This window comes from Dipodomys ordii, unplaced genomic scaffold, assembly GCF_000151885.1.
Source record: "Dipodomys ordii isolate 6190 unplaced genomic scaffold, Dord_2.0 Scaffold9, whole genome shotgun sequence".
Taxonomy (NCBI): Eukaryota; Metazoa; Chordata; class Mammalia; order Rodentia; family Heteromyidae; genus Dipodomys; species Dipodomys ordii.
Window position 1 is genome coordinate 12,616,500 of NW_012267225.1, and position 17,271 is coordinate 12,633,770.

The 17,271-nt window shown below is 34.9% G+C and overlaps 1 protein-coding gene across 1 annotated transcript in view; it reads left to right on the forward strand.

The window, feature by feature from the left end:
• Positions 1-1,615, forward strand: part of LOC105980391 (NADH dehydrogenase [ubiquinone] 1 alpha subcomplex assembly factor 4-like) — a 10,273-nt gene extending 8,658 nt beyond the window's left edge. The window contains exon 2 of the mRNA XM_013009239.1: positions 1,112-1,615. Within this exon, the coding sequence (XP_012864693.1) occupies positions 1,112-1,615 (504 nt within the window). The remainder of the gene's footprint in view (positions 1-1,111) is intronic.
• Positions 1,616-17,271: the final 15,656 nt, after the last annotated feature.

The following is a 17,271-nucleotide window of genomic DNA, read 5'->3' on the forward strand; positions in this document are numbered from 1 at the left end:
TAAAGGAGGAGGATGCAATGCTTGGTAAGAAATGTACGCATTATCCTGCCCATGTAATTGTAACCCCTCTGTACAGTATGTTCACAAATAAAATTAAATTAAATTAAAAAAAACAATAACAAGCCAGGCATTTGTAATCCTAGCTACTCAGGAGGCTGAGATCTGAGGTTCACCGTTCAAAGCCAACCCAGGCATGAAGGCCATGAGACTCTTGTCTCCAATAAAACCACTAGAAAACCAAAAGTGGTGCTGTGGCACAAGTGGTAGAGCACTTGCCTTGAGCTGAAGAGCTGAGGGATAGCGCCCAAGCCCAGTGTTCAAGCCCCATGACTGACAAAAAATAATAATAATAAAGACAGACCTCTTGTGGCCATATCTTGGGGTTCATTTCCTTTAGCATCAACTTATATGGTCATTTGTAAATGGTTTTTGAGCTTTTCAGCTCATCTGATAAGAGGAAATAAGAATGGCCGTAGACACATGAAGAAATGCTCAACTTCTCTGGCCATAAAAGAAATGCAAATCAAAACAACATTGAGATTCCACCTCACCCCAGTTAGAATGGCTAGAATGAAGAACTCTAATAACAACAGATGCTGGAAGGGATGTGGCCAAAGGGAACCCTACTGCATAGTTGGTGGGAGTGTAAACTTGTTCAACCACTCTGGAAAGCAGTATGAAGGCTCCTCAAAAGACTCCACATAGAGCTTCCCTATGACCCAGCAATCCCATTTCTGGGCATTTACCCAAGTGATCACAAACAAGGCCATACTAAAGCTACCAGCACAACTATGTTTATTGCAACTTTATTCACCATAGCTAAGATATGAATCAACCCAGATGCCCCTCAGTAGATGAATGGATCAAGAAAATGTTGTATATATAGACTGTAGGATTCTATGCTCCATCAGAAAGAATGACACTTTACCTCCCCATTTGTTAGAAAATGGAAAGACTTGGAAAAAATCATATTAAGTGAAGTTACTCAGTCCCAAAGAAATTTAGGTCCCACGGTTTCCCTTATTTGCAAAAATATCCTTTACAAAAAATGTAATGAAAACACTTCTTAATTTGGATTAAAAGAGAAATAGGAAAGTAAAAAATATGACAGCTGCGAGGTCACCATGCTCGGAAGAGATGGGGGGCTTCGGTGTTCCGTGCCCTCAGGAATTTTAACCTGGAGAACCGGGCAGAACGGGACATCAGCAAGAGGAAGCCCTCCTCGGCTCCCAAACACCCTTCCAACAAGAAGCTCCTTGTGGAGCAGACAAGCCATCATCCAGAAATTGAACGAGAAGTTACTAATAAGGATAACAAGCTGCTCTCATTTTTGAAAGATATATACGTTGATTCCAGAGATCCTGTGTCTTCCCTGAAGGTAAAAAATGTTCAACCAAAGCCAGTGCCAAAGGAGTTCAGGATGCCGAAAGACCATCACTCAGAAATGAATGTCACCAGCATTCGTAAAGGTAAAATTTCCATTGTAGAAGCACTGACACTTCTCAATAATCATAAACTTTATCCAGAAACGTGGACGGCTGAGAAAATAGCACAAGAATACTACTTAGAACTGAATGATGAAAATTCCCTTCTCAAATATTTTGCTACTTTTTAAGTCTTTTCTCCTGAAAATAAGAAAGCACTACAATCAAAGTAAGAACATCACAAAATGACTTTTTTCAGCTTATTAAATGGTACCAGTCACAGTGTGTCTCATGCTCCCAAGTCTGAGAAGACACTATGAGTTCAGTTTCTAGGATTTGTTCCTAGGATATATTTTGTTATAAAATATAAAATAATTTGATTTATGCACTGGTTCTATGTATTCATTAGCATGGCTTATCATATCTACAAAATTACTGTAAATTATAGAGAGTTTGTAGTTGTAGGCATATTGTATCATATCAAGTAGCCAGAATTCCACATTTAAAATTCAAAGGGTTTCCTTCCACTTAAGGTGATTAATTACTTTGTGGTGGGGTTTTAAAATAAGAGCTTTCTTGACTCCTAAACAACTATGACAGTTAACATTAAACCATGGAAGGTCCACAGGGAAGCAAAAGGCTAGAAAGTATTCAGCTGTAAACAAAGGTAATTTCTTAGGGAAAGAAGATGGAATAAAGAGCCAATAGAGTACGTCAAAGATCCACAGAGATTGAGTCTTGTGCTGATGACAAGGTCAGTATCACCATGGATGCCTTCCATTTTCTCTGTGAATTGTCACTGTTTCTACAAGTTTAACACAATGTTGTGTGTGCCAATGATGGATTAACTTGTCTCTTGCTTCTTTATTCTTCATTTGGGGAGAAACTGTACTTGAGATTATATTTCATAGTGATAGTAGCATCTTGTGCTTACACCTGTACCTGCTGTCATAGTAACTGAGAAAGCTGATAAATACTGAGTAGTGACAAGGGTTGTTTCCAGTGGGATGTAAATAAAATCCTTGTGGGAAGAAGTTAACACGTGCTTCTATTAACACATATAATATAAGCCAACCTTTAACATACATTATAATAACTGCTTTGTGATAAAAAGTGATTTCCCATGACTTTCAACAAAAAAAAGAGAAAGAAAGAGAAAAGCTATCTGTAGCATAGTTCTTGCTCTTGAAACCCAGTCTACATGCTGTAAGAAATCTCAGAATACTAGGAGGGAGTAAGTGTTCCAATGTAGGTTTTTAAGTTGCCTTGCCAACTTAACATCCCAGCATGGGCTAGCAGCACTGAAGATAAAGAGACATGTGTGAGAAAAACCTGCAGTGGATTCCAGCCTCTAATCTTTGAGCAGACTGAAGTGAACTGGAGGGAGGGACTCAGTTCCAAGCTTTCCTCACTAAGTATTTCTCAATGCAAAGGTTCATGGAGAAGGCAAGGGTCTTGAAGATAGTAAAGTTTGGGTAAGTTTAAATAGCAACACTGATTTACTAAATACAAATAATGTTTATGAGAAATAGCATATAGCAAGGGAGACAGAAGTAGTAAGAAAGATAATTTGCTAAAGTTGCTTTAATTGAAAAGTCTTACTAATACTTAAGTGTGCTGTTCTAAAATTTTTCTTCAGATAAGAGAATAGAGAAGAATATGTGTAAGGAGTGACAGGATTTGTAGTATGATAACTGAAATGTAACCAAAAATGTTACATTTTGCTATAAAATGAGACATTTCACCTAATTTTTATTATCTGATTCCAAAAGAGAAAGACTAAATCATTTCCTAATTAATTTGATATTAGATCTTTATTTTCTTTCTACAAAAAATATAAAGAGAACATAATGAATTTGTTTAACTCTCTTTACTGGTAAAAACAAAATCAGTATCTGTTAAATGCTCCATTTCCTGGCTTCAGGTTTGTCTCAATGTTATGCTGTATCTCAATGATTCTCCAAGGCATATGAATTAGCTATGAAATTTGGAAGCTGAACCTTGGTTTTCAGTGGCTATCCTCCAGAAAATTTTTTCTTTGAGTGAGTGAAAATGTTTGTTCTATGAATTCTGTAAAGAGCTATGAAGAAACAGACCTGAATCTCTATTCTATGTTTAAGTAGAAGCATATGAAAAAAGAAACTGTTGTTTCTGAGAAGTGGGGTCTTTACAGTGAATGCTCTCTGCCCTTGTTATATATACAACAAGACACCAGTTTGTGAGAAGTTGCTATTTTCACTGGAACGATAACAAATAGCTCAATTTTAAATGAATAAATCTGACATTCCAAAATAATATTCTATTAACTTGTTGGTAAAAAAAAGTCTGTGGAGGGTTCTAGAAATTATATCAACTTGATAAAACTTAAGGCAGTAAAGAGTAGAGTGAGTCAGCAGAGCCTGTGTCCAAGCCTTGCAGGTAAAGGGAGTGAAGAACACAGGGGGTGAGGCTCTAAAGGCATATATGGACATAAGGAAAGGAATGTGTTATAAGCTAGACTTCCTATTTTGTCATTAGCCTACAAGGCCTAATCTGGCCACAGCTTCTGTTAAAGAAGCAAAACGTTTCCTCAGAAGGGATTTCAAGAACAATCTATTCCACTGACTTTTTATTATTTAGTTTTATCATTTAACTTTATTTATATTATGTTATTTATCTTAATAATAAAACAACTCAAAAAGTGCAACAGGACTGCAAAGAGCTCTCCTCTGACAGCTCAATATGAATTAGTACCAGCATTGAGATAAACATAAATATTACTTTATGTGAACTGAAAAGCCAAACTCATGTAGTATGGTCCACTGATCAAGAAGTAAGAAGAATGTTGTTTTTTTTCCAGCAGATGTGAAAAGACAATTAATTTGAACAAAATGTTCTTTTCAGTAAGTAAAATTGGTGCAGGGACAACCCGATGCCCATATATTACAGGAAACATTGCACCAGTGTGGTAGATCACGCCTATAACTCCAGTTTCTGGAGAAGCACAGGTCAGGAGGATTGAGTCCAAGGATAAGTGAAACAAAATGTAAGATTCCCCTGTCTCAACCAGAACAGCAGGGAGTGCTGGCATACTGCTTTATTCTCACCTAAGTAAGAGTTCTAAATAGAAACCATTGAGTCTAGACTAAATAGGGAAAAGTCTTGAGATTACTTGTCACAAATCACTAAAGCAAAAAATTCTTGAGTGCAGCTCTAATTGTTGAACCTGACTTAACCAGCATTATTCTTGAGATCAAATCTCAGCACCACCCTAGAAACAAAGAACTACTGGTTCATTTTGCTTAACACAAGTGGTTTTTTATTTATTGCTATTGGTTTTAATGTACTTATAATGTACTATGTGATTTTTTTTGTTTCTTTGGTATGTTCCTCCCCCACAGTATAACCCCTGTTTTCACTGTATTTCATTCCAGTGCCCTGAATCTTGTATATACTTTTCTAATTTGGTATAGGGAAGGGAAAAAACAAAATGCTTAAACAGGGATACAGGTTGACCCATTGTGACAATGATATGTACAAGGCACTATGTTGAAAACAAACTTTACAACTTGTGGCAGAGAGGGAGGGAGGAGGTGGGAAGGTAGGGCGAAGGGTTGGTAGGGGAAAAACAAAGGAGGAGGTAACAATGCTTGATAGGAAATGTACTCATTACCTTACTCATGTAACTGTAACTCCTATGTACAGTATTTTTACAATAAAAAACATATTAAAAAAAGAACTACTGGATTCCATCTGAGTTCAACATCCACAGCTAAATTGAAGAAGTAAAATGAAAACTTTTTAGAAAAAAACAGAGCTATAAATTCTCATGATTGGATTTGCCAGTAGTCTCATAGACATGGCAATAAAGAAAAAACTGATAATGAGGCAGCAGCTATGGGTGATAAGCGAAGAGTATGGTGTTTCATTTTAGGATGACAAAATATTCTAAAATCATGGTGATTATTTCATACCTGTGTGAATTTTAAAAAGCCACTTAGACTGTGCACATAAAATGATTGTTTCATACTATATCAACTATATTTCAATGATGCTGTTACCAAAATAGTGACTTGCTTGTGATCTGATGTCAAGAAAAAGTATACAACATGATCAAATTAGCCAGTGTTCAAGATAAACATGAATCAACACTACGCCAATTGTAATAGAATTGTAGCACCTATTTACTGACATCAAGTTTTTAAAACACTGAACATACTGCTTTAGGCACCAGGAGAGTTCCTTTGCCAAAAATTATGGATTTTTTTGCTCAGATCAGATTCAAAGATACTATGAGGCTTAGTATATTAACCTCATTTTCTGTTTCAAACTGACTGATTTTTAAATCTCCATTGACACAAAAGTCTCCATTTCCATGTTAACTTCCCTTATATTTTTGTCATTTTAAGAAGTACTAGTGAAAATCAAAATACCATATCACAGTCAGAATCCTTCTCATCAAGAAAACAATAAAATGCCAAAGAGGATGTGGAAGAAATGGACCCCTTATAGGTTGATGATCGACATGTTAATTAGTCCTGACGCTACTGAGATCATTATGAAGCTTCGTAAAATATGAAGGAGAACCATGTGCTCCTGCTTTACCAGTATTGAACTTCTAAGTCAGCAAACAACAGGGACGTCTACAATGCATTTTATACTAGCACTATCCACAAGAGTCAAGTTACAAAATCAGTATAGGTCCCTTAACCAATGAGAAGATGAAGAAAAATATAGTATATGTACATTGCTCACACACACACACACACACACATACACGTACAAGACTATATTGTTTATAGGAAAATGTATGGCATTACAGACCATCAGTTTAGATAATCCCATTCAGAGGGAAAAATACCACATACCCTTTCATATGCTCACAAGGGGACATAGACATAGAAGGGGGACTCCTGGTGGGAGCAGCTTGAGTTATAGTGGGAAAGAGAGAATGAGGAGAATAAGTGTGAAGCACATTATGTACACACACAAAAACAACCTAAAGAATCTACTTGAAAATTTGTAACAAGTTCCTAAGAAGGAATGATAGGAGAGGGGACTGAAGAAAATAAAAAAAGTAATGGATATGATCAATTTGTGTTATTTGCATGTATAGAAATGCCACAATGAAAACCCTTTATATGACTTATATGCACTAATAACATGTTTTTTTTAATTCCACATATAGACAGGAACAAACTTACTAAAGGATGGTAAACTTGGGTGGAGGAAGAACAAAAATATAACCCCTTTGAACAACTGGTGAACAGTTGAACAAAATGATTACCAGGAAACAAAACCATGCTGTGGGGGAGGGCAGTGAGGGAGGAACACAGGAATGGAGCAAGGAAAGTTAAACAAAATGTAGTCATTATATTCAATGTGCATCATGTAAGAATTGGAACTACAAAACCTAATGGTAGGAATGGGAGGGGGAAACAAGGGAGGAGAATAGATGGGAAGACATTGATCAAGATGCACTGTACTCATAATCTGATTTATGGAATTGTAACCTCTTGTATAACTATTTAATTGCAAAACTTTTTATAAGTGATCTTAGCCAGCAGCAGGGGCTTATATCTATGATCCTAGCTACACAGGGATCTGAAATCTGAGCAACATGGTTCCAAGTCAGCCAGGGAGAGAATTTCTTGCAACTCTTATTTCCAGTTAACTACCAAACAGCTGGAAACACAGCTGTGGCTCAAGTGGTAAAGTGCTAGCCCAGAGTGCAACAGCTCAGGGACAGAACCCAGGCCCTGAATTCAAGCACAGAAATAAATAAGTAAACAAAGAGATAAACAGATAAATAGATAAATAAATCAATAACCTTTTGTTTTAAAGTTCTTATCTCAATGTCTTTGACACATTCGGTATTTTTCACTTTTTGACTAGAATGCAATTGTACATTTTGATATCTATTTCCATCGCTTTCTGTCATTTTCTGTAAGTTCTTAGACCTAGAAGAATGTAAATATTTGGTAAGAAAAAACTTTGAAGTTTGAACACTTAGTAATTGTTTCAATAAGTATTATGTTTTATTATATAAAAGAAACAAATCTCTGGATTACGATTCTAGGTCATAAGCCTGGTGAACATGTAAAAGTATTGTTAATAGATATGTTACTTAAAAAACAATGAATACATCGAAATGGCATATTTAATTCTACTTCAAATATAATGAATACTGAAATGGCATATTTAATTCTTAAATTTATTAGCATTCATCTTTACTATGGTAATGTGAGACATTACCTTATATAAAGAGAATTGCCACAACAGTGAAGAAGAAAGTTATGCTTAAAGGTAAATATTTACAAACAATATAAACTTTCTCTCCCCACCGCTTTGCTCAGGGCAAGTGCCCTATCATTTGAGTCATGACCCAACTTTTGTCATTTGTTGATTATTTACACATAAAAGTCTCTTAGATTAGCCTGGCTGTGATGGTACTGAACTGAATTCTCAGATCTTAGCTTCAAATGTCACTATCATAATAAACATGAGGCAATAGGATATGTGAAATATTGTTGATGGCTGGATCATTTTCTACAGGAAGAAACCAGAGCACTCAAACTATAAAATGCCAGAAGAACTGGGATGTAGTTATGTTCTAAGGTTTTTGCCTCAGTATGCATGTACACAAGTACATGCATACAAAATCAAGGAGATCATTGAGAGATAGAGAAAGAAAAAATATTGATTTTTTAAAAAAATATTATTGTAAAGGTGAATGTATATAGAGAGGAGTTACAGTTACATAAGTCAGATAAAGAGTATATTTCTTTTTGAACAATGTTATGCTTTCCCTCACTCTCACCCAGTTTTTCCCTCCCATCCCCATCCACAAGTCGTATAGTTCATTTTCAACATAGTGTGTAATGAGCATCACTGCTGCATTTGTTCCCACCCTTTCTGTGTTCCCCTTTATCCTTCCAAAGCTAAATAGATACGCAAACAAACAGGACAAAAGAAAAAGAAAACAAAAACAGCCACAAAGAAAAAAAAGTCTTTTGTTTCCATTTCCTGGAGTTCATTTTGATAAATATTACTTTGTGTTAGCAGATTCACAGCTATTGTGCTTCTGGGAAAAAGTCTCAAGATTGCCTTGAGAAGAAATCTATAGATTTTGCTAGCACAGTGTTCCTAAAATTCAAGAGATATAAATCTTGTGGTCAGAGTATCTGTCATGAAGAAAGCAAATAACAACAAATGCTGGAGTGGATGGGTGGAGGGTGAGGGGAGGGGAGGATCCTCATACACTGTTAGTGGTACCATAAACTTGTGCAGTCTCTGTGAAAGTCAGTTTGGAGAGTGCTCAAAAACCTGAAAATAGATCTTCCCTATGACACTGCCATATCACTATTGGCCATATATCCAACATAGAATAAATCAGAACATCAGAAGCACCCCTGCATATCTATGTTATAAATTGCAGCGCTGCTCATACAGTCAAAGAATGGATGTTCTTCCCCATGGAATGACCTCTGTTTTCACGGTATTTGATTCTGGTGCCCTACATCTTGTATATATATATTTCTAATTTGGGGAGGAGAAGGGAAATAACAAAATGCTTAAGCAAGGATACAGATTGACCTGTTGTAACAATAAGATGTACAAGACACTACATTGAAAACTTTACAACTTGTGGGGGGAAAGGGGAGTTAGGGAGGTGGGGAGGGAAGGAATGGTAAGGGAAAAACAAAAAGGAAGGGGTAATAATTCTGGATAGGAAATGTACTCATTGCCTTAGGCATGTAACTATAGCCCCTCTGTACAGTATCTTTACAATAAATATTTTTAAAAGACTGGGATAAATGAGGTACTCAACAACAGATGAATGGATAAAGAAGGTAAAATAGGTGTATATATATATCCCATATATTAACATATATAATATATTAACATATATAATATATGTTATTTATTATATTATATACAATTACAGAACCATATATAAAAGTGAAATCATGTGATTTGCAGGAAAATAGTTGCAACTTGAAGACCTCCTACTGAGCTAAGAACAGCCAACTCATAAAACATTTTAATTTTTTGGGGGGGTTGGTCATGGGGCCTGAATTCTAGGCCTGGGCCCTGTCTCTCAGCTCTTCAGCTCAAGGCTAGCTGTCTACCACTTGAGCCACAGCGCCACTTCCAGCGTTTTCTGCTTACATGGTGCTGAGGAATCAAACCCAGGGCCTCATGTTTGCAAGGCAAGCACTCTTCCACTGAGCTACCTTCCCAGCCCCACATTTTAGTTTATATGTAGAGCTTGACTTAAAAACCCATTTATACTCACAGACTTGTACATAAGAATAAATTTCCTTTTTTTTCAGACAGAAAAAGAGCTTACTGAGGGAGAGCACACAGTGGGCCTGCATAAGATGGAGGCACACAGATACAGGAGGAAGAAGAAGGAGAAAAAGAGAAAAGACGGATGAATATCTTTATACACAATTTCTCTGATTGTTAGACAGACATGAATCAGGCTAAGAGACTACTCAGGAGAAGGGAACAAGAGAATGGAAAAGAAAGAGGTCATATAACCCCTCTGTACAGTATTTTCACAATAAAAAACTTATTTAAAAATAAGGAAAAGTAAAAGAAAGAGGATGGATAACTATTTAACACATCATAAGTAAATATGCAATCCACAGAGAAATTCAACAAGGCTCATGATCAATAGGGGCATGGGAGGGAAGAGAAACAGACTGGGAGAAGGGGCCTAGCAGGAGAGAGGTGTGTCTCTGGGGAGGATCAAGAAGATTGAGTGTTGTCAAAACAGACTATTTATGTCTATGAAAACAGTGCAAAGAAACCTGTTGGGGACAGTAATTTTTTTTAGAGAAAAGAGTGAAAGAAATGTGATGGAATGGCAAAATTGACTGGAATACAGCATTAATACATAGGGAGATGTGATAACTAATCCCACCAATAAGCAATTTAAAAATATGTATTAGATTTACTGTGAATTTCTCAAGTAAATTTGGAAACAAATTGATTTTTTTAACTTCATAAAGCAGATACGAAAGAAATTCAATTTCTATTTAGGGTTTCATAAAAATCACAGTTTAATTAATAAATAAATGGTTGAATGATTGATTAGAAATATAAAACTCTTACCTCAGTAGTTCTAGCAATTTAAATCCTTTCTCCATTTCTTCTTCTATTTCATGTTGTACAGACAAAATTGAATCAATCAGGTTGTTTGTTTGTCCTTTATCATATTCAGACTTTGAAAAGGATAAAGGTAAATTAGTTTTAAAAGTGTAGACACTCTTCTTTCTCATATAGATTTCTTCTCATTAATCCATCAATAGAATGCACTTAGACCAATTCACAAATTATACCTATAAATCTGATACCAATAATCAAATTATGAAAAATAACTTTGTATTGCTTTTTTCTATAATTTATATTTCCTGATTTTATTGAAAGTATATATTTTTATACCTATGTCATGGAAAATATTTAAATGTGGCTACATTTACAATTGATTTTCAAAATATGACCAAGAAACATGTCTATGAACAGTTGACTATATTCAGGTTTACTCAAATTATATTTAGTAAGAACAATTTTTGGAAACTTTCCTCTTTCCCATTATCTTTTGGATATTCAAATCACAAGATATTATTATTTGAAAAGAAAAAAACCTCTCACTTCTTGAAACTACCCTGCCATTCTATCTTTGCTAGTAACTATTTCATTTTAAAGCTGAATTCTTCTTTACATTACCCAAATTGCCAGTTGCCTAGTTCTTGTGGCTTTCCTGTTGCCTCTTTCTCCCATTCCTTTTTGCCCTAGCATTTCATTTTAGTGCTTTACCTATAACAATCTATTTTTCATCACTTAGTGTAGCCTTTTACAGTAAAATCGAATCAAGGTGTTTTTTTTTCATTTTATGACCTTATTCTGTTTCTCAAAAGCACATGTGACTAGTGACCACAGCCTTCTTCTCTGTGATTTAGGTCTTATTATTATTTCAAAAAGCAGACACTGATGATTTCCCTAGGACATTAAGTGTGGGCCTACTGCCTTGGTTCTACACAGAGGACACTGTGGTCCTTGCAGTCCTCTGAGATTCACTGGGTGCCACTGTAGAGTCCATGAAGTGCAGCCATTGAAGGCTCTATTCTGATTACAGTCTCTGGTGGTGACACTTTCTCTTCTTACTGAATAATGAATATAAGAAAACTTCTTGTAAACACATCAAAAGATGTGAAATTGCTAGAAAGTCATTTTAATAGTAAAGATTTTGAGTATACAATAGCTAATCAATAATACCAAAAACTGCTCAAAGCCAATTATTTGCCTGAGGTCATTATGAGCTCCTTTCTACAGTTACAGGCAGAGGACTTGAATTAGAACACTCTTCCCCAATGCATTTTTGTTTTGTGGTTTGGTTTTGTGAAGGAATGTTCTATCCATGAACTTATCCTTTAGCTTCTGTCTCTAACTTTCTTGGATTATAGACATGAGCCCCAAGCAGGTATATTCTTTGGTTTTAAACATATTTACATGGCTTTAAATAGATTCGCGTTTAAATAGAACACAGTGTGATAATCTGTGAACAGTTGACTGTATTTTGGAGATGCTGAGATCTAAGGATCATGGATCTAAGCCAGATTGGCCAGGAAAGACTGTAAGACTCTTATCGCCAATTGACCACCCAAAAGCCAGAAGTGGAGATGTACCTCAAGTGGTAGAGCACTGGCCTTGAGCAAAAAAAGTTTAGGGATGGCATCCAGGCTTAGAGTTCAAGTCCCAGGATTGAAAGATACACACAAATCAGATATATGTGTAAGTACAGATATTAATCTCAGTTCATTATTCAAATTGCTTGCTTGTTGGTTGGTTTATTTTGTGCTGGTACTGGAGCTTGAACTCAAGGTCTGGGCACTGTCTTTGAGCTATTTTGTTTAAAAGTAACACTTTACCACATAAGCAAAAACACCATTTCTGGCTTTTTGGTGATTAATTGGAGATAAAAGTCTCATGGAATTTCCTGCCCAGGCTTGCTTCAAACTAGAATATTCCAATCTCAGCCTACTGAGTGGCTAGATTACAGGCATGAGCCACTGATGCTTGGTGCATTATTCAAATTTTAATGACCTAAATAGCAGCCAGTTTGATTAAAAAATAAAGTCATAACCTCAATTTAGCCCTAGAGAGTACTGTAACAAGACATTGCCTCCCTTGTAAAATATTTAACCAGTTTCTTTACACTTTAAAAAGCTAATTGTCCTGTAGTTTAACATAAAACCACTTTTATTATAGTGATTAAATTCAATTTTCTTTCCCATGCTTTATTCAGAAAACATATTGAGCAGTATTAATTAGAAAAACCAAAGATCTACAATACATGCCTCTAGCTTTGGATGTGATACATTATTTCAGAATTAGAGAACATTATTTTTTGTAACCTAAACTTGTTGCTTAACAACATTTCAGGAAAAAATGGATGGCAAGTAGAGTGGTAAAACAAGAAGACCACATGACCTAGTGATCTCTTAAGTTTGTGTAAGTACAAAACAAAGAAGGGGAAACAAAGGAGGAGGCTACAATGCTTGATAAGAAATGTACTCATTATCTTGCCCATGTAATTGTAACCCCTCTGTACAGTATTTTCACAATAAAAAACATTTCCCTAAGGATGACATTGCCAAAAAGCACATTCCATAAATCATAGCTAGTTTTTATGACATAGGACTGTAACTATTAAGTTGCAATGATATTATAAGCAGTGAGGATGAAACAAAGTTAGAAATGTGACATTTTTACAAAAAATTGAGTTACCTCACTCAAGTTTTCTCTTGGAATCTTTAATTTCATATTTGGTGTCTTGAGACCAACTTCAGGTTGCTTTTTCCATTTGAATTCATTTTTGCTCTGTTGCTCTTTGTGAATTAGCTCATCTTTAATTTTTGCCTGAGAAAGACCAGCTTCTCTTCTCTTACAGTTTTGTTGTTCAAGGGAATATCTGGGCATCAAAGAGTTAATTTAAAAGTTTTTATTTAAAAGTAAATCCTTGTTTTATTTAAAGAAAAATCTTATTTTTTATTTTACTTTTCAGATATTGATGTACTTTTCCGCCAAAGTCTCAAAGTCTTTATGTTCTCAAGTATTTATCCTTTCTACTATTTTTATTTATTTTTTTGTCAGTCATGGGATCTGAACTCCGGGCCTGGGCACTGTCCCTGAGCTCTTCAGCTGAAGGCTAGTACTCTACCACTTCAGTCACAGCGCCACTTCTGCCTTTTTCTGCTTATGTGGTGCTGAGGAATTAAACCCAGGGCCTCATGCATGCAAGGCAAGCACTCTACCACTGAACCACCTTCCCAGTCCCTCTACTATTTTTGTCTTGAACTTTTTAATTTTTTAATATCAATGAAATTAAATATTTTCATATGTAGACATGAAAATTTAATAATGAAAATCAGTTCTGTTACTCAGCAAGTATTGATTACAAGGAAATGCTTATGGGTAAATACTTTAGGAAAATAAAATTTGTAATTATGTAGTAAATTAATATGGTGAAAATTCTTCTTTTATATGGACTTTATTGATCATAATTACTTCCCAATTTAACCAGATAATATAAGGTTAACTGATTTTAAATAGTATTTGTTTCAAGTTACGTTTATGGTTTCACTAGAAATAAACTTTCATCTTCACAAAATATAACAGCCATCTCCTAAAATGATTTACAATGTGAGATAACAGATTAATATAATTCAAGATTAGTCAAAAGATGTTACTAACTGCTATCCCACAGTTTATGTTCCTCTTTTGTAACATTTCAATTTATTGTGCTTATTTTTATATGATTTAGAAACAACTTTAAATCTCTTCAGGCACAGGACAGGTTGTAGTAAGTCTGTACATGAATGATATTGTCTTCTCATCACACATATTTGAATTAATATTATTTACATATGGAAGACAAATGTTGAAAATGTACTTTTCTGTAGCTCCATAATATTAACTATAAAGTCATAGCTAATGGTTTAGCTCAGGCTAAACCTAAGCTAAATGGTTTGGCGTCCAATTTGTAATAATGCACATTCAATGCTAACTAGCTTTAGACAAGTAAAACTGTAAATTCACATTAGTTTTCCAAGAACAGTTATAAGTATTGATCAAAATACTTTACAAATCTTAATCAAATAATTTCACAATGAAGAATTTATTTATTAAAATAATTATACATATAGGAAATTATTTACATAAAAAGGTTCAATGAAGTAGTCACTCTTATTCTAAATCATATAATTATATTTACTGAGCAGGTAGGGAGATTTATACAGTGGACAGCTGTGGGTCCATTCACAATTGTGGGCAAATGCACAATTAAATGTTAGAAGCATTCATGGTTAACTTTACAACATTCCATTTTTCTTAATATCATCTAAAATATGTGAGCACATGTGCACTACAATACAATACCTCAAATGGTGACACTCTATTTCCAAGTTCTTTTTGTCACATTCCAACTGTGAATTGAGTTTCTTTGATTCTACCAGCTCCTCTTGGAATTTATTGTTCTGGAATTCAACCATTTTTTGTTTTTCTTTGAGGTCTTTCACTAAATTTTCATAAAAATTCAATGCCTCAATTATTTTAAGCATGGTAGGATGATCTATACCAAGAATATAATAAAAATATGTAAATGAGAAATTTCTTCAATAATTGAATTACAAGATGAGCATGGGAGCTTTTACCTATAATCCTAGCTAGTCAGAAGGCTGAGATCAGGGGGATTATGGTCAGTTCAGAGCCACTAGAAGCAAAAGTTTCATAAAATTCTTTCTGAGCAAACAGTTGTGAGTATCCTCACACCTCTGTTACCCCAGCTATGTTTGAAAGTGCAAAATCTTGAGGATTGTGACACAGACATGGGCTCAGGGAAATCAGAACGCTATGTCAAAACAGTGCATAAAAATTATGGAGACACAAGTGAGTGGTTGGAGGGACTCTCTAGCAAGTGTAATGTACTGAATTCAAACACCAGTACAGTAAAAATAAAAAGGAATGTGCATTTTCAATTTATATATTACATGATATGGGCTCAATGTCTATGATATGGAGTACATTATAATAAATCCTGTAGATAGAAAAGATGAAACCACTGATCTGTTTTATAATCTTCAAGTCTAGTGGAGAAGAAACAGACACAAACAAAACATTATAAAAAAGATCACATGCAGATATAAACCCCAAATCTGTTATAAAAAAGATAATTTATCCACACTATGTGCAAGTAAACTTTCCAGAGGAAGAGATGTCTACAGTAATGAAAGATGAAGAACAGGAAGCAATTAAGTCAAATGTTAAAAGGAACGTTCTCACCAACTTATGTCATGTTCCAAGACTTTATTTAGATCTACATTTCAACGTAGTTAACAGGTAACTGATTTATGATTCCACTGAAACAACCATATATATGTATATACATATATAGGTACATATATACATATATAAGCTGTTGTAAAAACTATATACATGTATAGGAATGCATATATGTGTATATTATTTTTTTCAAAATTTTACCTTCTTGAAGTTACTAAAAATGTGAAAGTTCTATTGTATAAGTAGCTAATAGCAGAGACTCCAAGAGATAAAACTAGACAAGTGAGATGTTTAACATGAAGGCAGTGGGAAATGATAGCAGGGCCTTAAGAAATGGATGAACATCATTAGATCTGAAAATTTATGACTACATAATGACAGGTACAGAGTAGGTCATGGTGTCAGGGTCTGGGTTGGGTAGCAGTGAGAACAGTAGTAGGTTCCTGCAGTATTCTAGGTAATACTATTTGTGTTCAGAAAAGAACAGCGAATCTAACCTCTTTGGCTGACATGTATTGCAATTCTCATTCTGCTTTCATAAACATTGCAGGGGATACTTGGATTTGAACTCAAGTCTCATAACTGCTAAGCAGTAAATCAAATACTTTCTGTTTTCATATAAAGTACACTAATAACATGAATAGCCCTATATCACATCAATATTCTATTGTTCAATGTTAAACAATGTGTAAACATGTTAATACCATGGACATGAAAAAGCCACACATTTACAATGTGGTCCTACCTTTAAACTCCTTCACAAGTTCTTCAGGTAGAGGGACAATCTCAGGCATGGGCAAGTCAGAATACATAGAAGTTGTGTCAGATGATTCAGTTAAGTCGTTAAGGTCGTCCAGACTATTGACCATGCTTAGGAGCTATGAAATTAATAATACTGTTTCCAAATGTCACCAAATATTTATGCACTATATTAAGTGTACATTATTTATTACTACCAAACTACCACTACAAAAGATCACTAAAGGAATCCTTCACATAGAGGACGAAGTTAAACATAACCAAGAAAAAAATTCTAAAAATGAATGTCATTCAACAATGAAGTATAGGAAAATAATTCATCAAAACAACAAAATAACTAGCTATCTTTCAATATTAGCAATGATGGATAATGTTCCCAACAATGTAATCAAATGAATTTGAAGTCAGGCACTAGTGGGTCATGCTTGTAATTCTGGCTACTCAGGGGGCTGAGGTCTGGGAATTGTGTTTCTAAGCTGGCCACATGGAGAAGTTCATAAGATTCTTACCTCTAATTAATCCCCAAAACAAACAAATAAAAAAAAACAAAACAGAAGTGGAAAAATGGCTCAAATGGTGGAGTGCTGGCCTGAGCAAAAGAAATCAAGTACTATATCTAGTCCTAGTATCAACACACATACACACAAACACAAAAGACAGAAAGAAGAAATTGAAAGAAAGATAGTGAGAGAGGGAAGGAAGGAAGGAAGGAAGGAAGGAAGGAAGGAAGGAAGGAAGGAAGGAAGGAAGGAAGGAA